At 34.5% G+C, this 26577-nt stretch overlaps 2 protein-coding genes across 6 annotated transcripts in view; one reads left to right on the top strand and one right to left on the bottom strand.

Moving 5' to 3' along the window:
* LOC136031983 (transmembrane GTPase Marf-like) overlaps positions 1-26577 on the bottom strand; it is a 503142-nt gene that overhangs the window by 33193 nt on the left and 443372 nt on the right. Inside the window, exons 1-4 of one of the 4 annotated variants that reach the window (XM_065712043.1) lie at positions 14095-14157; positions 5172-5427; positions 3292-3412; positions 2364-2526 (exon numbers count right to left, since the gene is read on the bottom strand). In XM_065712043.1, coding sequence (XP_065568115.1) covers positions 2364-2526; positions 3292-3412; positions 5172-5388 — 501 coding nt within the window. In that variant the 5' untranslated portion in view covers positions 5389-5427; positions 14095-14157. Of the gene's footprint in view, positions 1-2363; positions 2527-3291; positions 3413-5171; positions 5428-6542; positions 6562-13943; positions 13963-14094; positions 14158-26577 lie in introns of those variants that run through there. The other 3 variants (XM_065712046.1, XM_065712045.1, XM_065712044.1) reach the window with 3 other exon arrangements.
* LOC136031982 (protein unc-119 homolog B-A-like) overlaps positions 19553-26577 on the top strand; it is a 50035-nt gene continuing 43010 nt past the window's right edge. Inside the window, exon 1 of one of the 2 annotated variants that reach the window (XM_065712041.1) lies at positions 19553-19651. In XM_065712041.1, coding sequence (XP_065568113.1) covers positions 19609-19651 — 43 coding nt within the window. In that variant the 5' untranslated portion in view covers positions 19553-19608. Of the gene's footprint in view, positions 19773-26577 lie in introns of both variants that reach the window. The other variant, XM_065712042.1, reaches the window with a different exon arrangement.

Below are 26577 nucleotides of genomic sequence, written 5' to 3'. Positions count from 1 at the left end.
GCTGTGGGAGACTCTCTGACTCCCTTATATACTCTGGGAATGCATTCCAAATTGTCATGCCTATGTGTCTTGTCACATGTCCCGATCGCGTTGTATTCCTCACCTCACTAATCAGATCATTCCCATGTCGGGTAAAATACTGATGGTAAAACGAAGTGTAAAATCGCCGATCATCCAACCCTTATGAGCTTCCCATTGTTTTTGAGAGGAGGCTTTAGGTTTTATCAGATTTTAAGTCAATTACAAAATTATCTTTAAAATTTTCTATTTTTTTTTAGTGAAGTCGTCAGACGCTATATTATCTGTAGCACTAGTAGCGTTTGTTCCCTACCTGTCCATGACATATTGCGGAAGATTCAACTCCTAGAAGTTCCTAATTATCTGTGATACAGCCTCCAACGATGTGCTTCGAGAAGTTTTTTGAACAGACAGCACAATATATACGGCAGTAGGTATTTTCTAAATTGAGACTGTTTAATAACATCATTTGCGGATATTTGTCTGTTCAGTCTTCTCTTATACGGTGTCTTCATTCTAATATTCTGCCTGTTTCGTAAACGGTTCACGGCGTCGGTAATGGTATAATCGATGAGCCAGTGCCACTTTTATCCTTGTCAGTCCTTATCTCCCCGAAATGCTAAAGGATGCTTGTAGCTTCAGCTAACTAGTTGACATCTTATTAAAATATTCATTAAACTAGACGGTACCAATTATATAAAAAAATCTTTTATCTAGAGGCGTTGATATCTCTCTGTGACCCTGTTTATGACTTTCATATAACTAGACAACATGGTTTCATCAGGAAGCAAAAAATCACCGTGTATATACGTTTTTATGTTTGCCTTTAAATAAGGAATTTTCCTTTGTAGCTTATTACACACTATTTGTCAACACTATTAATTACTCGCTTTTTTCTTCTTCATAAGGTAGAAGGCCTAGAAACACCAAAAGAGGGCTCTTTATCCTCTTTTATAATCTGGATGTGACACTAGTTCCTAATTATGGGTCAATCCGCGAACGCAAATTTACTAGCACATACTGCAAACACCAACAAGGAATATAATAAATTAGTCTCTTAATTCAATATCTCATTCATCGTCTTAAAATAATTGTATCATCTTGGGTAATAAAGCAAGATTTCAGTCTTGATTTGCAAAAACAATTTATATTCAAGTTGTCTGTTTATAATCGTAAGCTTGGGCACCCTTAAGTGGTAGCTTAAACCAGCCAATAAGGTAATCTGGCCCTGATTATTTTAATTTTAGACTATGAACTGAGGGGGGGGGGGGGGGGCTCTGGCGGAATGGAGTAAAAACTTCCTTAGAACATCTCTTCCAGAATTCTTAAAAACTAATAGGTGTTTAACTTCAAAAGAAAAGAAAAATCAAAGCCCCTGACAATCTAGTGGACATTCTGGCACTTTTCTTGATGTTCTACCAGATTTAAATACCACTGTTTTAAACATTAAGTTAATAAATCTATGTTTTCAACAAAAAGTAAAGAGCGATACTAAAACAGAAAACAAGCAGAAATTAACTTATATAAAAAGTTACACTCATAATTGGTAATAATTACTATGAATGGATGTGACACGAATGGAAACTAAATATACACATAATGAAGTCAAAACTTAAAATGAACACAAGTTAACACAAACAACTGTGGCGCAAGCATCCCACAAGTGTAAGCCCCCAAAAGGATAGATTATCATTTGTGCTTTATTAAAACAAGAGACATTACTTGAACTGAAAGTCCTATTTAGCCAATTGAATTTGAATACATTCAAAACAAACGAATTTAAAAGGAAGAGAACATTACGAAAAATAGCGTCACTGTTTTTCAAAAGCGATTGCCAATTTTTGAACCCCATTTTTTGGATGGAAGATCATTCAGGTCCATTTCGAAGTAAGAATTTTGTCCAGACCCTCATGTGCAAGCATAAAGAGAAAGATTTTAGGACGCCGGCACTGCTTGGCTCTATTATCCTAGCATTGGTAACTAATTTGGGCATAAAATATTACAAATATTTTAAATAAATCAGGATCACAAGCACCGTAGTTCTACTGTCTATAATTCTTTTCAAATTCTATTATTTTGCATAAAAAAAAGGAAGAAGAATGACTATTCAGTTGAAAAATCAATCAAGGTTATCAAAATTGTACGTAAAATCGTCTGAAAAAACCAACCCTACTAAAATTATTCACAAACGCAATTGGCAAATATCGCATTTCGCAATAACTTTCCCAATGTGAGCCCAAGTTAAGACTTGGACCATGCTCAAGTTAATCAGTTAATCATGGTCAAGTTGGATCAAGTTAAGACTTAAACTAAAGATAAGCTAATTTAACATTAAATGAGACTACCTTAACATTTTGCTTTTCATCCGAGTCCTCTGTTATGAGGTATGAGTCACCATTTTCGGAACCTTCTACTTGAAGAAAGCAATTGGTTGTGTGACCAATTCCACTGGGAAGAATCTTCTCTCGCAGCATAGCATTTATCACGGAACTTTTCCCATTACTCGTCCTAACAATTTAAGAACAGTTAATAAGGTTTCGACAAAGACCATTACAGATTAATCGAAACCATCTTGACTACAAATGACTACAAATAAGTTAGAAGATCGTTTAAAGACCCATATTGTAACATTGTAGAATACAAACCCGTTTCAATTTAGGAAGGCCATACAACGCGACTGAGCTGTCGCATATTCTGTATTTTGCACCTTTCTGGAGAATGGTTCGAGAATCTGATATTATGTAAAGCCGTTCTGACTACTTTCGTTTCACAAGGTTTGAGGCTACCCTTGTAAACTCCAAACTCATATATTAGCCTCCATTACAGAGTTTCAGAACCAAATCATGCCTTTCGAAAAACAAATACACAATTTCAACAAAAGGCTGTTGCATGAGTCGTCGTCCCTTCTGCAGTAATATTGTTGATGTACTTTTTTTTAAGTATTGCATTGGTTGTTCTGTGTATGTTCACTGTTTGTTCTGTGTTGGATTAGCATTGTACATATTGTATCATTCTATATTGTTGTAACTACTTTCTTTGTAAGTGTTGTATTGGTCTGTATTGTTTGTATTCTTTTTATTGCACTGTCAGTTATTTTTTGTGTTATTTATTTTTTTTTTTTTACTCTGTCTTTTTGCTTTCTTGTAGTGACGGGTAAAAATATAAATAAAACGACCACTCCAAGACGCAACTTACAGATGTAACTTAGTGTAGAGAAAAGAGAGTGCTTAGAAAGCATGGAAATTAAAAGAAATAGCATATGGAATAGCATACCTTCCAAAGAAAACGCATTTCATATGATCCCTAGAGAGAACATAACGTATAGCCTGTAGTTTTTTCACATATGTTCCAATCTCTTCAACAGTTCCCTTGTTGGCCAAATTTTTCGGAAGCTCTGAAAAAAAAAATCTTCACCTTAACAATATTAGTAAACAATGAACGAACTTGTAGATGAAACTAACAAAAAACTTATATTGCAATACACGTCCAAACTCAAAATATAATAAACACATTTTTCACAGATTGCACCTTGCTGAAAAGCAGTCATATAAAGAATTCATTCTGTGCGAATGAAAGACTCACGAGAAGCCCTAGGATCCCTGTTACCTCCAATGCCCCTTCCTATGCCCTACGTTTACTTATATAGATAGATTGTACTTCTTTAAACTTACAAACGTTTAGAGGCTATTTATGGATATTGTGACTAAAGATTTCTCATTAAAAATCATGAAGATGCCAGTATGACTCTCTTAAATAAAAAGACACCAAGCACATATTATAAATATAGTCATTGGTGTCAACGAAAATCAGTATTTGAAAGTAGCTGAGCTTGTTTATCCCAAATATGAGGCTAAAATAAAAAAACAGAGGTCCAAAAACAAAACAAATAAGATTATTTATGATTAAGGCATTTATATGATTATAGGCATTTAATGATTTATGGTATTGTTGATTATTATTCTGAGACTAATAATACAAAATGCCCAATATAAAACACATTAAGTGAATATCTCTCAAATAGTATTTGATATTCACCAAAGTTGGTGTTTAAAAATTTCTTATGCTTTTAACTTCAAATCTGAGGCTACAACTATTATCCGGCTACTCCTACTGCAAATGCTTCTACTAAGTTTGTACAATTAAGTAATACTAACAGGGAATCACTAACTAAATTTAATACCCAGCATTATTTGTCTACTATTAATAAATAAAAACAATCAATTAAAAAACAAAAAAGTCAAACTGGAAAAAATCGTTTCCACAAAAATCTCAATTGCGAATTTCAAGCTTAGAGCAAGTACAAATACAAGACATAAAAACCAAAATGGCCAGAAAATACAACGACTAAGGAAATGAGACCTAAGAAATATAATCACACTGAAGCCAGAATTAAAACAAATTCAAATTACTCAAAATATAGATGGTATTGCCACAACTCAAACAACCCTGAAGGCATGAAATTATTTGTGCTTTACTGGATTCAATTTATTGAATAAATTCGAATTTACATTACAGAATTAAATACTGCAAAATTCTCTCATTTTTTTTATTTATAATGCAAGTAAATTTGCAATAGTCAATTTCGTTAGTAATATTTATAACAAGTGTTCATCAATGTTTTTATTTTTTTGATTTTATTCATTTCAGATATATAAAAATGAATTGGCTAACTGAAATTTCAGTTTAAGCTGCTTATTTTGTTCTTGGTAGCTTGTGAATGACACTGTAACCTTTTACTAATAGTGGGGCAGCAAAACAATGTTTATTTGCGGTGCTATGTATTGACGAAAAAAATTTGACTCAGTACATTTATATAGACAGTTTATTAAATGACCTATTTTCATTTGTTTCTTCTACCTTTATAATCAACGATTTTCAAATATATAGAAAAAAGAAATTGGCTAAACAGTAATATCAATTCAAACAATCAATTTAGTTTTCAGTTACTTGCAACTTACATTCAAGACTTTTTTGGGGGAGGTAGGTATACTTTAAGGGCATTTAAGCAAAATTATACTGGAGATTATCTTCAGGAGAACTGAACTTTCAATAGTGCACAGCTATTGGACTGTAAACCCAAATATATACACGTAGAAAAAATAAAATATAAGCAAAAACTGAAGGTAAAATAATGTTAGTCCACTAAAGCCTACCTTCGAGAAAGTAGAAGCTTTCCTCACTATATGACTCAATGTCAGCAAAAATGTCATTTATCTTCTTTTTTGCACGAACAAAGATCTGGAGAGGAGATGCAGTATTTGATAAAGTACGAGATGTGGTTAAATGATCAGCACCAAGGCCATTGGACACACTTAAAGCCTGTGGAATATTTCCACTTTGAATAGATAAAGTCCTGGCTAATGTAGACATAGATTTCTTTCTTTAATGAATTGGTTTTCTATAAATCAACTGAAAAAGAAATTAAAAAGAACATGCAAACAGAAAATAAAATCATCGTCCAACATGGCACAATAATATAAGTCTTTCAAATAGAAAAAAATCTTGCTCCTTTTTTATTATACAGCTTTAATAATGACTATTAGTATGTAAAAGCAGGACTGCAAACTAAGTATAACTTTCTGGTATGGATTGCCTGTAATTCAGGACTTGATGAACTATAAGTGGTAAAAATCCAGAAATTATTGACTTGAAATAACCAAGCAACGAAGTTCCAATTTAAAGATACTGTTATAACCACCATACTTTAGCCACATTATATGCATCTTAATTATACCAACTTGACATCAAGCATACCACAAACTTGAAGGCAAATCCTTTCAAAAAATTTTGCAGAGCCTAAGTCCCACTTAGCATCATACTAGGGTTGGCCCTACCCTCTTCTGCAAGTTGGTGAAATATTATAAAAATTGCAAATTCATGAACAAATTTTTAAAACGCAGGCTACTCATTATGCTACTAAAAAATCAAAACAATTGAGTAAAACTAGGCTGCTTTAAAAACCAATTACTGCTCTCAAAGCAAAGTTCAAGTGACACAATTGAAGAAAATTGCCTCTTTAGCAGCTAAAAGGGGCCTTATTTATGCATCATTGAATTTGCACAACATTGAAATTGTTTCTTAAAACTTTAAGCACTACACGAAATAGAAAAAAGGGAAACAAAAATCATAATAGTGGATTATCTGCCCAATGAAACCATACTGATACATTAACAAATAGTAAAAAAAACTGTGGATTTTTGTCATTTTTCTTGCATTTGGAAAACTTCGGAGTTTTGGGTATGGAGCTTCAGAGATTTCTGAAGAGAAACCGCGAAGCCAAATAAAAATAATAACAATTACAGCAAATCCATAAGGTCCTATTAGGTCTAAAAAGAGAAATTTTAAAGAGAGTTGGATAAAACTAGCATATTTTATTTGGTCATAGCAGTGGAAGGGGCAAACTCAAACCTTTACAAGTAGCTCAGGGAATAGATTAAAGTACATTATACATCTGACAAGTTTAACATTTTCCAAAAAATAGGTCTGAAGAAAGTTTAAATTAAAAAATATAAATAATCAGTTACCTGGTTATCCTTCATGTTACAGCTAAGAAAAAAAATTATGATTCTAGATTTATCACCCGTGGAACAATGCATTTATGAGTGTATATAAGCTTTCCTGTCTAAGCTATCATGCTTTTAAAGTTATGTAACAAACATATTCTGCAGTACATAAGTTTACGAGCACAGATGCCAATAAATACTACCACAAGAGCAAAGGGCAAAGAGGCCCTAATTACCCAAATGTTCTGGGGAGCTATTTGAAACAGACTCAGAAGACTGTGTCACCCATCAGAGACACAAGCTGTGTCAAAGGATTCTTACACATTAAGAACACAATTAGCACTATTTGGTTAAGAACACTGTAAGTTATTGGGCCCCCCTCCATGTACAGGAATTTCCCTCTCATAAACCTTTGCATGCCACTCTTTCTTGTGGCTGCTATTGGAGTTTATTTAACAGATCGAGAAAAGCAGAGCTAAAAAAGTGCCTCATTACTTCAACTACATTGTTCATCCACCATGATAAAAAAGAAAATACTATCTACTTTTCAATGGGAGATAGAACAATCGTTAAGTACACGCAAAGGCAACATGTCTTCGTCCTCCTTTTTTTGGAAAGGCGCTACTCGTTTAGAAGGGAGCACAGGCAAGAAAAGATTGTGTTCTTGCGTCTTGGAACTACCTTTCTGCCTCAAACTTATGCTTAATAACTTCTTTTCCATTTCCTCTTTTTTTAAACCTAGTCATGTTTACTTTAAATATAGCAAAAAAAAAGCCATGCAAAGGGGGAAAACTGAACCAAATGGAATTAGCAAAGTACCTCTTACACAAGCCATATTAATAACAACAAGTCAACAGCTTCCTTTTCTGATACTTTAAAAACTAATATAGGCCCAGACTGAAATTGTACTTGGTACGACTTCATAACCATACAAAACCCTACTAAAGGAATCACACAAGATAAAACTCTATACAATTGCAGGCCACAAGCCCAATTATTGAGAAAAAACAACTAATGAATATTAGCCCAACAAAAAATACGAATGGGCTCATTGACAACCTGTAACTTTTTTCTGTTAACTGTAAAGAACTCAAGTTGCTTGCAGGGAAGCAACTTGAGAACCATTAACAGCACATTCCATCATAAAAATACAATAGCCTCTCTGGGAAATAAAACAAGGTAATACTAAACAAATGATATTGTATATCAATACAGACAGCCAACCTTAGGCTAACATATAAAATGGGGCCCTGCATAATTTATCAGTTGAATACAAAGAGACTTTTTGAAGACTCTAGAATAATTATCTGTGACATTTACAAAAATGGATTCCAGGTTACCATGAGATGCATACTAAAAAGCTAGCCCTGACACATTTCAAAGCATGAAACTCCTTGAATTAGTTGAACTTTGCATTAGTGCCTAAGCTTTACATGCAAAATGGTCAAACTGATTTCAAAAGTATTGCCTATGTAGGAGCTGTACAGAGCTTCAGCAGTGTTACAACTCATTCTACTATAATAAGATTCCAGCTTCCCTTATCTGCAAATCGAGGTTCTTGTAAAGATTTGTGAATTTCTTTACCAAACTTGACTTACTTTTTGGCACATCCTCTACAGTATATTCAATTTTTTGGCTGAAATCTGTTGAAATTTTCAGACTTCTTGTCAGCACTTTCTAGTGTGGAAGTAGGAAAGTTTGGGAGTAAGATCAAAAATGTACTTTGTTTTAAAGACTCTAGTTTTCTCCCGCAATAATCTCTATTGATGTAGCCCTTTCCTTGCAACATGCTGCTCATTTCAGCTAGGCTTGTCTACCTAGACAAACGTATGTATGTTTCTTCTTTGTACTTTTTAATGTTTTGTGTAATAACTTGTTAATTTGCCCTGCTTTCCAAATAATAACGTTATTTAGATAAGGACAACCTCACCAGAAATAATAATATACAAGGGATCACTAAGTTTTTTGGTTTACCTCCATACTTGCAACTGATTCATCAGGCATTAGCTTCTTTGAGAAATCAAGGGCTGTGCAAAACAATAAGTCTTCCCAAAAAACAAAAACTATCCTTGCAATAGCAATGGTTTACAATAAAACCAAAAAGTACTTTTAGGCTTTCCAACTAGTTCATAGTCCTCATGCCATGACCAAAAGTGTCTCCTATTGTGAAAATCTGATGTTGATTACAATCAATGCATGCTAATATTGGAGGCTCCAGTGGTATAGCTAGAGGGTCAAGGAAGTATACTTATCCTGACACAGCATCTGTTGGGGAGCCATTTAGATGAACCCATTTTCTTTTCTTTTTTTAATGCTTGTGGCACTTGATTGCAGAAAAATCATGAGCATATTTAGGGATAGTTAAAACTTCCATGGGCCATTGGTGGGGTCAAGTGGACCTTGGTGTTTGATTTGGGGAAGAAGTGAAGGTGAGTCAAAAGACACCATATGTATCAATGTCTTCAAAGCAGCATACATGCATAATCTTGGGGGATGAAGTCTAATTTTTAGCATTGGAATGGGAGCAAGGTGACTTAAAACTGTGTGTTTAGGGGGAGGGGGGCAAATGAGGTGACAAACAAACTCAATATCTTCAATCGCCTAAAACTTTCCACACTATAAGATCCTAGGGGACTTTAAATCTATGCAGGATTGAGTAACAAGGTAAATCCAAATATACTATGAGTACCCAGGTTGTCAATACAGGTTATCTGCCATACTGAGAACAGCTTGATGAATTGAACCATTCTTGTCCCCAAAACATTGGTTTACCTCAAGATGGCCAAATATTTACTGGACCAAAGGAAGTAACCTTGTAACCTACATCCCAACAACACAATAACCCTAAAAATAAGAACCAGACTTGTTGGCAAAAAATTTCTGACAAGGAAATAGAAAAATGGCATAAAACAGAAATCAGCTTGGTGAATAATGTAAGAATTCCAAATGAACTCTACCCTTTGATGAGACATCAGTGTCTCAAAAAATTGACTGTAACCACATAAGCAACGAATATTTGAAAAACAAACTAAGCAGATTATTGTGGGATTACATGGATATCTTCTAAACATAGGAGGATTGCTACCCTTTTACAAGTACAGGATCCATACATCCCCCAGTGGCCAAAATGCTGAGCAAAAACTCTTATAGGGATAAAAATTGGTTTTTGCTACAAGCAGACCCTCTTTTGTAGTAAATTTGGAGTAGACCCTTTCTTAGTAAATTCTATATATGTTTTCTTTCAAATAGATCCCAAGCTGTAAAATACAAAATATTCTCTGTGAAACCCTCCCTAATTAGTGTAGAATCCCTCAAGGAACCCTGTTAAAACCACTCTTATATGTAGTACTGATTTGGTAAGATTCCCGCAAAGGTGTTAATATGTGGATGATCTGCTGATCTTTGAAGTATGTCATAGAACTATCAAGAAGGACCCCATCAAAAATCTACCCATGTTTTGGACAAAGCTAAGAATTTACATATGAAATTAAATTCTCCTAAGTCAAATACAATGACAATAAAGTTTTGAAAATTCTTACAATCTACTCCCTTTTTCTTAGACCTTATCTAACCCAAAATGCTAATGAAACATATTAAACTCCTTGGTATCACAAACTACTATTAATCTTAAGTAGGACATGTATATTTAAAGAATTCTGGACTCTCCAGACAAAGAATAGTCAAAACTAAAAATTTTTTAAGTGGATTAAACTGGTAGATTAACTTCAAATGGCCAATATTGACACCATTTTCATTGTGAACAACAAAGAAATCTTTATTGGACCATTAATGCTGAGAGAAAGTAGGCCATATCACACATTATATTATAGAGACTTAGGTCATACATTTACACTCTATATAACTATCCAATTTTGTCCCTATACTTGAGGCAATTTTGTTCAGTTTTTTGCTTCTACTATCTGAATAATGTTTTATACATTAACACATTTAAAAAAATTGAAGAGAAACAAAGAAATAAAGTAAAAAATAGGCATGTTGAATCCACCTGGATCTGCCCACAAGTATTCCCCAATTATTTTGACATGTGTCAAATTGGTTTGTGAGTTATGTCAATAACAGTTAACTTTTTTGTTCTATCAAATTTGTAGGTGAAAACAATTCAATTTAAGAAAATTGGAGTTTTGTACCTTTTTCTGATAAAACTTCTAATCAAACAGTTAGATTTGTAGATATTTTTCCTACATACTGGAACCTATTTCAAACCAAAAGTCTTTAAATTAAGCCTTCTGGAGTAGAAAAAGTGGTTTTTTACAAAAGCTGTTGCATCATCACCACCTTTACCCTATATGAAAAAATATGGAATTTTGTATTTTTTGCCAGCCAAAAGATCATGGATGTGTGTTTATTTGTTTTTATCCCAGGAGTAATTGTATTGACCCAGTGCTCCAAGAATATTGCAAGATGGCTCAATTAAACAAAAATTAAAAGTTCTAGTCCCTTTTTTAAGTGACAAAAAATTGGAGGGCAACTAGGCCCCCTCTCATGCTCATTTTTCTCTAAGTCACCTGATAAAAATTTTTAGATAGTCAAAATTTTGTCCAGCATAGTAAAAAAAATCTAGTAACTATGTCTTAGAGGACAAATTAATCCCCCACAGTCCCCAGAGGAAGGGCTGCAAGTTATGAACTTTGCCCATTGTTCAAATATAGTATTGGTTATTGGGAAGCATACAGACAATTTCAGGGGTGTTTCTGGGGGTTGAGGGTTGAGAGGAGAGGAGAGGATTACATGGGAGGATCTTTCCATGGAGAAATTTTTGTGAGGGAAGAGAATTTTCCATGAAGGGGGCACCAGATTTCCCAGAATTATTTAAAAATAATCAGAAATTTTATTTAAAAAAAAATACTATTTCAACTAACAGTAAGGAGCAACATTAAAACTTGAACAAACATAAATTATAATACATATGAGGTGGTTTGTCCCCTTGTCAATACCTTGCTCTTTGTGCTACTTTTTTAGTGCTTTCAAAAGAGCAATTTATTCTAATTTACCATTGCTTATGATTCAGGGGTTATTCTTAAAGAAGTAGAACAAAATTCAAAATTTAGCATAAAGAGGGAGGTATTGACAAAGGCCTAGGTCTAACTGTATACTAATATAAAAAATAATGACTTTAATTGGCATTATGAGCTATACACTTATGAGAAATAAATACTCATAAAATCTTTGAACTTTTGAACATAGCTTAAGGCTATCACAGTTCATATTATTGACTTACCAATAAAATTACATACCACTTGATGCCTTTTTTCATGCTCTTTACAAATAGAATAATCACTTTTATTGCAAATTCAAATTTAAGCACTTTTTGAGCTCTTAAAAATGACAAATTTTCAATTAAAGCATGAGTTATTGGTTGTTTTTGAAAAAATAATACTACATTTTCTCAGCACTGTTTTCTCAGTTATTTTCAACAAAATAGTACTACATTTTCTCAGTGCCAAAATTGTTCATAGTTAGGTTAGGTCAAAAAGTGCTTGCATTTGAATTTGCAATAGAAGCAATTGTTATATTCATAAAGAACATAAGATGAGACATCAAGTACTATGTTCACTTTATTGGTAAGTCAATAATATGAACTGTGATACATTTACCATTCCATTTTCCAAACCTAATCACTGGTAAATTTATTTAAGTTCATATAACTGACATACAAATAAAGTGGACATACCACTTGATGCCTTTTTTTTGCTCTTTATAAATATAATAACCACTTTTACTGTAAATTTAAATTTAAGCACTTTTTAACCTAACCTAAATTAACCTTATAATAAATAATTTTAGCATTGAGAAAATGTAGCATTTTTTTTTTTGAAAAAGACCAAAAAAAGATGGCACTGAGGAAACATAAACAAGTGATAACTCATACTTTCATGGAAAATTTGTCATTGTTACAAGCTCAAAAACTGCTTAAATTTGAATTTGCAGTAGAAGCAATGATTATATTTGTAAAAAACATAAAAAAGGGCATCAAGTGGTATGTTCACTTTGTTGGTAAGGCAATTATATGAACTACTATAATTTTACCATTCCTGTTACTTGAGTAGAATTTTAAGCCATTAGGAAATGGGTTTTCCTAAATTTAGGGAATATATGTGGAAATCTTTGAACCCTCATAAAGTGGGATTAAGCAAAGTTGTAAACCTGAATACAGTTTTGTTGTAGGCCTACTTCATTTCTGCAGAAGATCTATTTTGCAAGGATTTATCTTCATGACACAAAGATTTTTTTTAAGGGTCACTAAAATTCACTACCCTCTAGAGGAAAAAGGAGTTGAGGTAGATACTTTGGTAAAATTCTAGTTTAGTGACTTCTTGCTATCTTGGAAAGGGTCTAGGTTAGGAAAATGAAACTTTCATGGATGGGTCTAAAGGCAAAAGTTTGTCCCAAGAAGGTATTTTGAAGTACCTATCTCCACTCCCTCTAGAAGGTCCTGACCTTTGATGACCTCTAAAAATATGTGTGTTATAAAAGTGAAACCTTGCAAAATAGATCTTCTGCTTGAATGAAGTACAACAAAATTGTTTTCAGCTATGTTGTTTTGTCAAAATTTCAATAGGTATAGACCTGCCATGTAGGCAAATATCAGGGCCTTTATACTTTATAAAGTTTATTTATAACTTTATTTTTACATAGTTTAGCCTGTAGACCAATCTCTGAAAGTTTCATTTTCCTAACCTAAACCCTTTCCAAGATAGCAAGAAGTCAACTAACTAGAATTTTACCCATTTCCTAAATTTTGAAAAAAAACAACATTGATATGGCTCAGAATTCTACTAAAATAACAGGAATTGCATTTTCAGAACTAAAGGCAGAGAAAAAGCAGCTAGTAACTGAAAATTAAGGTAAAATGTTGTTTTGTCAAAATTTTACTAGGTATAGACCTGTCATGTAGGCAAATTTCAGGGCCGTCTAGAGGGAGAAGGAGTGGAGATGGGTATTTTAAAATATCTTCCCAGGATATACTTTAGCCTGTAGACCCATCCCTGAAAGTTTCATTTTCCTAACCTATCCCATTTCTAAGATAGCAAGAAGTCTCTAAACTAGAATTTTACTGGTACTTCGAAGTACCTTCCCAGGACAAACTTTAGTATGTAGACCCATCCCTGAGTTTCATTTTTCCTAACCTAACCCCTTTCCAAGATAACAAAAAGTAGCTAAACTAGAGCTTTCCCAGAATTTCAAGCGGTGTTTTTCTCTCTTGGCGAACTGATCAGTAAAAAGAAAAGTTCGCCCTAGCCTATTAGATAGGCCTACAATCACCATCCTTATAAGATGCCTCCATGTGCAATATTCCTCAGGGAGGGACAACCGGCCTAACGGGTGTTAAGTGGTCAACAGAGGCTATCGAAACTGATAATTGACAAGCTGAATACGGGTTAACACAACTTTACAAATTACCTTTAGAGAATTTTAAATGTGCAATATTCCTCCATGTGCAATATTCCTCAGGGAGGGACAACCGGCCTAACGGGTGTTAAGTGGTCAACAGAGGCTATCGAAACTGATAATTGACAAGCTGAATACGGGTTAACACAACTTTACAAATTACCTTTAGAGAATTTTAAATGAATAGCCTACTTAAGAAAAATTTTTCAATGGAATCTACTTCTTCTAAAGCTCAGATAGGGCCGTTTCTGATGACTCCGTTGAATAACTATTTATCCTATGTATCTAAGTTACGTAAGATATCACAATTAAAGGTTTTTTCATATTTATATTTTCATTGCTTTATTGAGAATAATGATAGAAAATCTTGCGCCCCCTTCATGGAATTTCTCCTCTCCCATGACAAATTCTTCCAAGAGAAGATCCTCCCAAGTAGTACCCTTCCGTCAAACCCCCCAACCAGAAAAGGTCTGTACACTCACAATAACCGTTACTGTATGCAAACACTGGTCAGAGTTTGTAATTTGCAGCCTCTCCCCCAGGGACTGTGGGAGTGTAAGTCAGCCCCAAAGACATAGTTATTATGTTTTTCGACTATATTGAACAAAATGGCTATCTTAATATTCTTATCCGTTGACTTTGGGGGAAAATGAGCGTGGAAGGGGGCCTAGGTGCCCTCCAATTTCTTTGGTCACTTAAAAATGACACTAAGCTTCTAATTTCCATTAGAGTGAGCCATCTCATAACATTCTGGGGACCACTTGGTCGATACAATCACCCCAAGGAAAAAAACAAACAAACAAATAAACACGCATAAACGTGATTTGTCTTATGGCAAAAAATACTAAGTTCCACATTTTTGTAGATTGGAGCTTGAAACATCATAGTAGGATTCTCTGATGCACTAAATACGATGATATGGTTTTCGTTAAGATCCTATGGCTTTTAGGGGGTGTTTCTCCCTATTTTCCAAAACAAGTCAAATTTTCTGAGGTTCGTAACTTTTGATGAGTAGGATCAAAATTTTGACAAAACTTATATATTTAAAATCAGCATAAAAATCCAATTCTTTTGATGTATCTATAAGTATCAAAATTTGGTTTCTTAGAGTTTCATTTACTATTGAGCTGGGTCACTCCAGGTAGTCCCCGATGCCGCGCCGTCGAAAATAACTCAGCGGGCCGCCGTCGAAAACATGTCGGCGCGCCGCCGTGAGGTTCTATGGCGGTGGCCCACCGATGAATAACTGCCGCCGACTTTTATTTAGTCCTATATAGCCTCTTCAAGTGAGTACAGCTGTAACTACGGACGCTCTATTGTCTGTGCCATCTGTGGGCGATTTTCAGTAATTTTACTCAAGCTACATTCGCCTTTAAAGAGGAAGAAGAAATACAAAAAGTGGAGATCAAGACGATGACTTTTTTAACTTCAGAAAGAAAGAGAACAAACTTCTGTAAGTACTTTACTTTTGTATTGTAAAATAGATCTATGCTTATTTGAACTGTCACTGAAACTTAAATGTAAACAGCGGAGTTTTGGGTTAAATGCCAGGAAGAGTATCCAAAATACAGATACCATTAATTATCTACTTGGCCAAGTTGTTAGCTTTAGTCACAGTAAGTGCATGATTATGAAAATGGCACAGTGCAAAGCCAACAAATGTTCAAATAAGCATACTGTACCATTACTGTATGGTACATTTACATTTTTTGGTAAAGAGGCTTGATGCCTTTTTTTATGTTCTTTACGAACAGATAATCACTTTTACCACAAATTCGAATTTAAGCACTTATTAAGCTCTTAAAAATGACGAATTTACAGTTAAAATATGAGTTATCCTTCATTGAAAGCTGATGGAAACTGGTTATTTAGGATCTCGGATTTAATAGCCAGGTCTGAAACTTCCTGATCATGATGGGTCAGATCAGGGACAGAGTGCTTATTTCGACATTTAACAGGAGCATACTACCAAAACAGCTTGGGATTATTTTTTATATTTTCAGCTAACCTTTCTTCATGACTCTTCTTCAATTGTTTGATGGAATTGGTGGCCTCATTCCGTGTCTTTTGATACTTCTGATAGTTTGCAGCTGTTTTCTTTTTTTTAAAGAATTTCAAGGTTCAATTCTTCTTGTTCAGTAGTTTGCTAGTTAGACGAGTCATGAAGGGTTGTATTATTGCCTATTTCCTTTAAAATATTCTAGTGAGAGCTTTTTCAAAAACTTGAAAAACAGCTTTGAATTTCTACCAAGATTATTCAATGTCCGAAGTGACAATTTCCGAATATTTCCATATTCAATGTCCGATATCCTAGTCAAAGTCAGGAAGTCTCTCAGAGATACGGTTGTAATCAATAACTTTGCCAAGCACAATTCTGCGAGGATAGCAGCATGATCACTGGTACCAATAGGGGAAAGAAATTCCTTTTTAGTCCACAAATCTGGATTATTAAGAATAACTAGGTCTTGTATGTTAGATGTTTGACCATCTCTGTACCGTGTAGGCTGGTCAACACTTTGGAACAGCGAATGTTCAGACAGGCAAGTAAGAAATGGAGATTCCTATTCTTTAGCTGAAAACCCAGAACAATCAACCCAACCATAATCGGGAAGATTAAAGTCACCAAGAATCACCACATGCTGGTTGCAAGAGTCCTTGGTAATATCAGAAATAATATTAGCAAGATACTGTTCAGAATCGAGGCTATTATATATATTAAGGCAGATACGGAAGCAATATCGACTACTTCTTTTGTTCGGCGGAGACGGAGCTCCGGAATCTTGTTGCAGAGGCCGTCGGCGTTCGCACTAAGAATCCTTAATTTTCCAACATCATTTGCATGACGAGTTGCACTTTTGGTTACGCTGTGCAGATACGATTTAGTAGCAAAAATTAGACCAGCAGAAAAAGGTTCAGTTGATGAAGCACCTGAAGAAACTGTTCAGTTAGCACTGAAGAAATTGGAACTACTTGAAGACAAATCACTAATACATGAAACATCATCATCAACTGAGACAAACGAACTATTTATAGTCTCATCCGGTGAAAATAGTCTGTCCAGATGAGAAACATTACATCTTAGTCCACAATCATCCCCTGCTGTCGAATTGCAGTCCAGAGCAGGTTTGTGTCGTTTTTTTACTGCGATTTTCAAGTTCCTGATTACAAGATTTTTTGTTTTTCACCTGACGTCGTCCTCTCTTTCAGTTACTGAACAAGCTCTCTGTATTTAAAGCGATCCTCCCTAGAATGATTGGATCAAAACTGGATGTCTGCTCTGAGTTCAAACGATTTCTGAAGGATTTTTCTCTTGGCCTCGAAATCGGACACAGTGAAAATTACTGGTGAAAGACGTTGGCTCAGGGTTGAATTTAGACTAGACGGCCAACGTCTAACATTCATTAGCTCACCAGGATCGATGCGATAATGCTGCATTAAATGGTTTTGAATAAAATAGAAGGGTCACCAGACACTGGTATTCCAAGTGCAACAATATTTAATTTTTGACTATCACGATTCTTTTCAGCTCTTACAATTCGTATAATGTCGAATGCACTCAGGGCTGAGACGTTAGCAGATTTGATTTCTTCTCGGGCAATTAATCAAGTAGTCTTTTCATCACACTTTGTGGAGACGTTTTGCTCAATAGTAGCCATTTTAGTGTTTAAACCTGCAAAGTCTGCTTTCAACATATCTGTGGTACTGTTGACCAGTTCAGTTAGCATCTGGGTGATAGTTGTCTGGAAGGGCAACATGGCGGCTGAAACAGCTGACGTTATGTCTGCTACACTGGAGGCATGAGTTGGTGGGCTTTTAATGCATTTTAATAGTTCCATGCGCATTCAAGCTTACTTGTGGAGTAGGTCAATGCAGCAAATTCCTCATCATTCAATTTTAAACAAGTAGCACATGTCCATTTGCTGCAAGTGTCACACTACAAACATTTAACACTCTCGTCAAGGCCTGTAAGGCATTTCATACAGTGGTCTGATTTAGAGGATTTTCATGAACGCGCTTTCCAGGCCTCTTTCCTGGTTCATCAGACGCGCTAGCACTTTTTACTGTCGATTTCGGCATAATATTGATACACTCATTACAACTTCGAAGAAAACAGTTGAAAAACTAGACATAAACAAAGTTCATTCCAGGTGACGTGGCATTTATCACAAATAAAGTGATTGTCTAATGAAAAGCAGAACACAACGAAATAGGTATTGTTTTGTTAAACGTTCTTTTCTGCATCCATTGGTATATAACATTTTGAGAAGAAACACTCTGTCTATAGGAAATGTTGGTTAAATTTAAACTGAGTCAAAGCACATCAATAAAGTTTGTATCATCATCATCATTATCAATAAATGTCACAAATAAACGTAAACATGTGCATTAGTTAAGGTTCCCATATAACATTATCACGAATATGGATGGAAAGTCTGTAAAACTTTTGATCTTCTACATGGTTGAAGCCATCACAACCTCTCAAGTTTTTGTATTTTAAATTTTGCTTTAACTCAAAATTTATTACTTCCTTCAATATCTCAAGAAAAAGGGACCAATTGACTTTGGAGTCATTAAATGTAGGCATGCAGAGTTTGGGAAAATAGTTTAAATCTTGAAATGATGTAAGAATTGTAGAATGGTCAGATTGCAGTGACAACACCTTTACCATCTGAGCCAGATCATAATATGAAGAAGGACCCAGAAGCAAATCTATAGTTGAGAAAGAATTATATGAAATTTTATACCCAGTCTAGAAGTTAAGCGGAGTGAAAATCAAAGGGTCTGGAAAACAAAACAAAATTTACTCTATTCCTCTTCCTGATTTGTTGCTACCAGCCGATTGTTCCCAGAGAAGGAATTCATAAAATCCTATGAACATTATTACCTGGTAGTTCTGATTCCAAGACACTTTGGATGTCTCTGCTTCTACATGGGTTATACAGTGATTTTATTGCAACATGGTTACCATTAACTAGAGTAATTATTAACCACGCTAATGGATTTATTTGAAAACTTTGCCTTAAAACATAGCGGATATTATATGAAAGTGTGAGTAAAATAAATGAATTTTTAGTGGTTTCGCGAGTTCAGGGTGCTAGAATAGATTTGAAAATTTATGTCAAGAAGACTAAGTCACTAAGGCTAGGAATAAGTAGAGATGAAAAGGTGAAGTTGGGCAACAAAAGGATTGGTCAGGTGGGCAGCTTCACTCACCTTGGTAGTATTATTAGCAAAGACGGTGGGAGCAGTGAAGATGTTAAAAGTAGATAGCTAAGGCTCAAGATATTTTTTCACAGTTAAAAAAAAGTTTGGAAGAACAAGTAGATACGCAATCCCACTTTTTTGGGCTATAATGGAAAAAAGGTTGAGATAGCTAGGCCACGTTCTGCGGATGAAAGATGACAGATTACCGAAAATATTCCTTTTTTCCGACCGTCTGGGGCTACACAGAAAGCAGGTCGTCCTCTTCTGGGTTGGGAGTATGTCATAGATAATGATTGAAAGGAAATGGGAAATTCCTTAGAGGAGAGTCCGTAGCTGTGTTGGCCACAGGCGGCTCGGTTCTGCAGTGAGCTATTAGTAGTAGTTTTCTGGGCTATCGTTCGAAATTTTGGTTTAGGCAACCATGCTTTTGACGCAAAGATTTTAAATCTAACCATTTAAGCACCTAATCAATATGAATAAGCATGCGCCCTCTAGTGCTTGCATTAGATCAGGAGGTAAAGCAACTAGTGAATGCTGTTTTCTGTCCCAGTTAAAATAAAATTTGTTTGTTTTGAATTGGCTATGGTTGAAGTGGAGATGGGAAACCTCTGCTTTCTAACAAATCTTTTGTGCTAGGTAAAAGAAAATAATGAACTAAAAACCACTTTAGAACACCTCTGGTTGTAACAATTATAATTAATATCAACAACAGAGCAGGATATAGGTAATATGCAAAGGTTTAGAGTAGGGCTTATTGAGAAGGAAACATGTTAGTAAAATTCTAGTTTTGTGACTTCTTGCTATCTTGGAAAGGGGGTAGGCTAGGAAAATTAAACTTTCAGGAATGGGCCTACAGGCTAAAGTATATCCTGGAAAGGTATTTAAAGTACTCACCTCTGCTCCTTCTTCCTCTAGAGGGCCCTGAGATTTGACAGGTCTATACCTATTGAAATTTTGACACAACAACATTTTACCTTAATTTTCAGTTACCAGTTGCTTTTTCTCTGCTTTTAGCTCTAAAAATGCAATCCCTGTTTTTTGAGTAGAATTCTGAGCCATATTAATGTTTTTTTTTCCAAAATTTAGGAAATGTATTTGCATATCTTTAAAACTTATAAATTGGGATTGAGCAAAGTTGTGAAGCTGAAAACAATTTTGTTGTACTTCATTCAATCAGAATATCTATTTTACAAGATTTCACTTTTATAACACACATATTTTTAAAGGTCACCAAAGGTTGGGACCCTCTAGAGGGAGAGGGAGAAAGTTTCATTTTCATAACCTAACCCCTTTCCAAGATAGCAAGAATTCACTAAACTAGAATTTTACTTAAAATTTCATAATATACAGAGAGTTTTAGCTAATACATTTTGAGGTAAATGTTTAGTTTTGTCACAAGCTGTCTAAAGTGCATATTACCACATATAACAAGATTCTGATGATCATATATTGTTTATTTTTTGTTATTAGAGAAGTGCAGCTATTTTATTGCTTTCTGAACTCCCCCTCTAACAAGACAAAAAATGTATAAAGTTGGCTTGCTCACAGATAACATTACTGGTAAAATTATGACAGTTTGTGTGACTGGTTTACCAATAAAGTGAATATAACACTTGATGCCTTTTTTTATGTTCTTTAAAAATATATTAATTACTTCTGCCATAAATTTAAATTTAAGCACTTATTGAAATCTTAAAAATGACAAATTTTCTAATAAAGTGAACATACCACTTGATGCCTTCTTTTATGGCACTTGGTATCTACCAGGTGACATATAGTGATTGCAAATTCTGTCTGTCTGCCTGTCTGTTGACAGTCTGTCTGTCCTGGTTTTGCTATTTTAGGCACTTTCAGGTAAGCTAGGACAATGAAATTTGGCAGGCATATCAGGAACCAGACTAGATTAAGTTAAAAATTGTTGTTTCCCCAATTCAACCATCTGGGGGGGGAGGGCAGGGGATGGTTAAATCAGAAAACATAGAAAAATAAGGTATTTTGAACTTACAAATGGGTGATCAGATCTTCATGAAATTTGGTATTTAGAAGAATATTGTGTCTCAGAGCTGTTATTTTAAATCCTGACCAGATCTGGTGACATTTGGGGAAGTTGGGGGGGACCTAAAATCTTGGAAAATGCTTAGAGTGGAGGGATCGGGATTAAACTTGGTGGGAAAAATAAGCAGAAGTCCTAGATACATGATTGACATAACCAGAATGGATCTGCTCTATTTGGGGGAGTTGGGGGGAGGGAGGGGTTAATTCTGAAAAATTAGAAAAAATGAGGTATTTTTAACTTATGAAGGATTGATTGGACCTTAATAAAATTGCATATTTAGAAGGACCTTGTAACTCAGATCTTTTATTTTAATTCCCAACCAGATCCAGCATCATTAGGGGGGGGGAGGTGGGAGGAACTGAAATTCTTGGAAAACACTTAAAGTGGAGAGATTAGGATGAAACTTGGCAGGATGAATAAAAACATGTCCAAGATACGTCATAGACATATCCAGACTGGTTCTGCTCTCTTTGGTGGAGTTTGGGGGGGGAGTAATTCAGAAAAATTAGAAAAAATGTGGTGACCAGATTTGGTGACATTTGGGGGAGTTGGAGAAGGAAACCAAAATTCTTGGAAAATGTGAAAATTGAGGTATCTTTATTTTATGAATGGGTGATCAGATCTTAATGAAACTTGATATCTCATGTCTCAGTGGCTCCTTTTTTGATTCGAATTGAATCTGGGGACATAGGGGAAATCTTGGAAAATGCTTAAAGTGGAAATATTGGGATGAAACTAGATGGGAAGAATAAGCACAAGTTATAGATACATGATTGACATAATTGGAATGGATCTGTTCACTTTGGAGGAGATGGAGGGGGGTGTTGATTTGGAAAAATTGAGGTATTTTTAACTTAAGAATGGGTGACTGGATCTTTATGAAATTTGATATTTAGAAGGAACTCATGTCTCAGAGCTCTATTTTAAATCCTGACCAGATCTGTTGACATTGGGGGAGTTGAAGGGGGAAACTGGAAATCTTGGAAAATGCTTAGAGTGGAGAAATTGGGATGAAACTTGGTGGGTAGAATAAGCAAATGTCATAGATATATGATTGACATACGCATACTGGATCCACTCTCTTTGGGGAGTTAGGGGGTGGGGTTCAGTGCTTTGGCGAGTTTGGTGCTTCTGGATGTGCTAGGACAATGAATATTGGTAGGCATGTTCAGGAGCTGCACAAATTGACTTGATAAAGTCTTTTTCCCTGATTAGACCATCTGGGGGGCTGAAGATAGAGGAAAAATTAGAAAAAAACGAGGTATTTATAACTTATGAGTGGGTGATTGGATCCTAATGAATTTTGATATTTAGAATGAACTCATGACTCAGAGCTCTTATTTTAAATCTTGACCGGCATTAAGCCTCTGATTTTCCTTTTAAATCAATCTATTGATTCTTAGAATTTTGCTAGAGCTTATACCATGTGAGCTCTTGGCTTGTCCAGCCTTGTCACAAGTGGCATATGAGCTCTTAGCTCTTGTTTTTTGTTCTTTATGAATATAATAATTGCTTCTACCACAAGTTTTTATCTCTTAAAATTTCACTTTTTTAGATCTTAAAAATGATGAATTTTCAAATAAAGTATGAGTTACTGCTCATTTTCCACAAAATAATACTACATTCTCAGCACTATCTTTTCCCATTGTTTAAAAAAAATAATGCTACATTTTCTCAGTGTTAAAATTATTTATAATAAGGCTAGGTTAAAATGTGTTTAATTTTGAAATTACAGTAGAAGCAATTATTATATTTGTAAAGAAATAAGCAGCATAGTTTCTAGTTTAGACAGCTTGTGATGAAACTAGACATTTACCCATTCTGACTACAGCTTTACCTTAAATTTACATTAAATTGCATTACAGCAAGAATAGGTGGACTGCATCCTCCTGTAGAAATCTTGCTGTTGAATTGATGAGGTGACACAATTAGTGGGTGTGATTGGGTGTGGTGTCCTACTGGTACTTCCATTCCGCATTACTCCACTCCAAATCAACTGCATTTTGAAAGAATTAATTGATTCACCAGTGACAGTCTCATTGGAAAGACTGTTCCAAGTTGAGACTTTGCTATACCTTCACCTCCCCCCCACATATGATGAATATATTTGTTAGGTATGATGAATATAGAGAGTTTTTTTTTATTCTATTGATATGGTTGGTAAGTTTCACTATTGTTTCAGGGATTTAAATGCATTGTTTGGTTTTATCCCTAATATATTAGTAGGCCTAGAAGGCTGTGAAAATTTTATTCCAAAATAGACATACTATGTTGGAGAGGGTGGTGGAAAGCATAAGAGCCTGCCAAAATTAGTCCTGGATACAATATCCATAAAAATTAAGCTTTGAAGACATTATTTATTGGTTAAGGATGAGAAGTTCTGGTGTGCTTATATGAGAGCAAGAGATATTGCAACAATCTGTGCAATCACACTAATAAATAAGCCTAGCAGAGTTGTCTAGGCCTATCATTGATTCCCTGCAAAGTTGTCCAAACAAGTAGTAGAAGAATGTAAATAAGGGAAACAATGATCAATAAGCATTATTTACAATCTTCAGTGATCTAGTCACTGGTGAATTGGTCAATGATGATAAGAGTAAGGCAGCTATTTTTAATGAAACTTTTTCATCATTTTTTTGTAAAGCCTGCTGCTCATGTGCAACCTAAGTCCATGCTGATAGCTGCTTTAATGCAAAATGAGTTGAAGTTTGATGATTCAGACATTGCACCTGAACCTGTTGAATTTTACTGTTGATAAAGCCCTGTGGTATTGATGGTGTTTCAAATATTATCTTGCATGAATTGGCTGCTTCCTTAGTCAGTCCTCCTGCTTCTCTGTTAATTTTTTGTTTAGATTCTGGTAAATGCCCCATTGCATGGAAAAAGGCAGTGATAAAACCTCTTGATGAGTGTGGATTAAGGTAAGATTTCAGTAACTATTGACCTATTATAAGAACTTCAATTTTTTCTAGGATTATGGAAAAAGTAGTTGTTGATTGGGTCCAAAATTATTTAAAAAAAAGATAATCTGTGGTATATAGCACAGCATGGTTTTAGGAAAAAATTGGTCTTGTAATACTCAGCTGATAGAAATGTTGGCTAAATTAGGTCAAAGGTTTGATTGTTTTGATGTTGATTTTTGTAGGGCATTTGACAAGGTCTCAATATATCTATTGTTGAAAATGGCAAAATCATGGGATTAGATCAAGAACCCTGGCTTGGAATACAAATTACCTAACAGATAGATCATATAATTTTAGGGCTGGTAAGGCCTTATCTACCCAATATAGTGTTTTGAGTGGAGTCCCACAGGTTAGTTGCTTGGAACCAGGTTTGTTTTGTATATCTAAAAATGATTTGCCACTGTTAGTTAACATAGTAAAATCAAAATGTTGGAAGGTGATGTAAGGCTTTATAGGGGCATATCTTTCCTATTTGGTTTGGCTCTTCTACAAGATGATTTAAATGGATTAGTGTAACTTAAACTCAATGATTATTAATCAGGGAAAATGCATGTGGTGAAATACCAAGTGAACACTGATGATTGGGACCCTGCAAAGTTGTCCAGTTATTCTTATTTATTTTTAGTAGTTTTTTTTTTTTTTTTTTTTTTAGTAGTTTTTTTTTTTTACCAAGGTCAGATTTCAGCGACTATTGACCTATTTTAAAAACATCAATTTTTTCCAGGATTATGGAAAAAGTAGTTGTTGATTGGGTCCAAAATTATAAATAAAAAAAAAAATATGTGGTATCTAGCACAGCCTGGTTTTAGGAAAAATAAGTCTTGTAATACTCAGCTGATAGAAATGTTGGTTAAAATAGGTCAAAAGTTTGATTGTGTTGATGTTGATTTTTGTAGGGCATTTGATAAGGTCTCTACATCTACTGTTGAAAAATGCCTAAATCATGGGATTAGATTGAGAACTCTGTTTTGGATTACAGATTACCTAACAGGTAGATCACACAATTTTAGGGCTGGTAAGGCCTTATCTAACCAGTGTAGTGTTTTGAGTGGTGTCCTTCAGGTTAGTTGCTTGGAACCAGGTTTGTTTTGTATATTTATAATTGATTCGCCACTGTTAATTAATATAGTAAAATCAAAATTTTTGCAGATGATGTAAGGCTTTATAGGGGCATATATTCCCTAGTTGGTTTGGCTCTTCTACAAAATGATTTAAATGCATTGGTTAATTGGTGTAACTTAAACCCAATAATTATTAATCAGGGAAAATACCATTTGGTGAATTATTTTGTAAATGCAGATAATTGGGTCCCTGCAAAGTTGTCCAGTTCTTTTTTATTTATTTTTTAGTTTGTTTTTTATTAACAAGAGTGATTGTATTGGTCTAGCTGTTTGCTTTGAAAAAACTTTGATTTTTTATAATTATGATATATAAAGCTGTCAAATGTATGGGTTTGTGGTATTCATAATTAATTAAAATATCAATATACTAAGTAACTTTCAACACTTACAACCTTTCTCAATGACGCCCAACATTAGAAATTCTCATTTGATTTTCTTATTTTTAGTTTCAATGCTTTAGTTTGAACAAATTATTTTGAAAACGATTTACTTTTTATTATCACTGAGTTGTAAGGCATTAAATGTATCAGTAGGCCTATTTGATGAACAAGTTCAAAAATATTACTATTGTTCAATAATGTCTGTCTAAAACTTCAGTACTGCTCAATAGAACTGAATGCTAGGAGTTCCTATCTTATTTATTTATTTACTCATCCAATAGCTTGTAAGCTAAAAACTTGTAAGCATAACATACAAAATGAAAATCAAAAGTGGCAACTGCTGGAATATTTAACAAAAATTAATGGTAGACTTATGGTTGACAATATACATCACTGTAAAAAGAGGCGTTTGATTGCCTGGTCCTGAGTGACTGAAAAAAGGAAAAGAGGAAAAGAAGAATTGTCATTTTTAGAAGCCATGGCAATAAAAAGAGCAAAAAATTAGCTAAATGAAAGAACATAAGACTGTTTTAAATGCTAAATTCAAAGAAAGGCAATTTATTTCATAATATTGCTTCTAGATATTATTTTCATTCTGAGACAAAATAAAAATATAGTTATTAGTGATTCAATTCATGATCTGCCCCACCCAGGATTATTCTGGATCAAGGAAGCTGCATAGAGCAGTTTTGTTATGCCTTTGCTATTGTTTGCTAGCAGTTTTGTTGATCAGCATCTTTGCCATATATAAGAACCATATGACTTCATTTTCAAATTTAACAGGCGATCTGTCAAACTCTCAAGCAGTAAAGACAACATGTAGAGATCCGGAATCTGTCTATGAAGCCAGAGTTATATAGTTTGCTGTGATTCTTATTCCTGGTGCGCTCTTTCAAAGAGCTCGCGAGAGGCGTTTTCCAG

This window comes from Artemia franciscana, chromosome 10 (genome assembly GCF_032884065.1).
Source record: "Artemia franciscana chromosome 10, ASM3288406v1, whole genome shotgun sequence".
Lineage (NCBI taxonomy): Eukaryota > Metazoa > Arthropoda > Branchiopoda > Anostraca > Artemiidae > Artemia > Artemia franciscana.
Note: the sequence above shows the minus strand (reverse complement) of the source record. Positions and strands in the feature narration are given on the sequence as shown.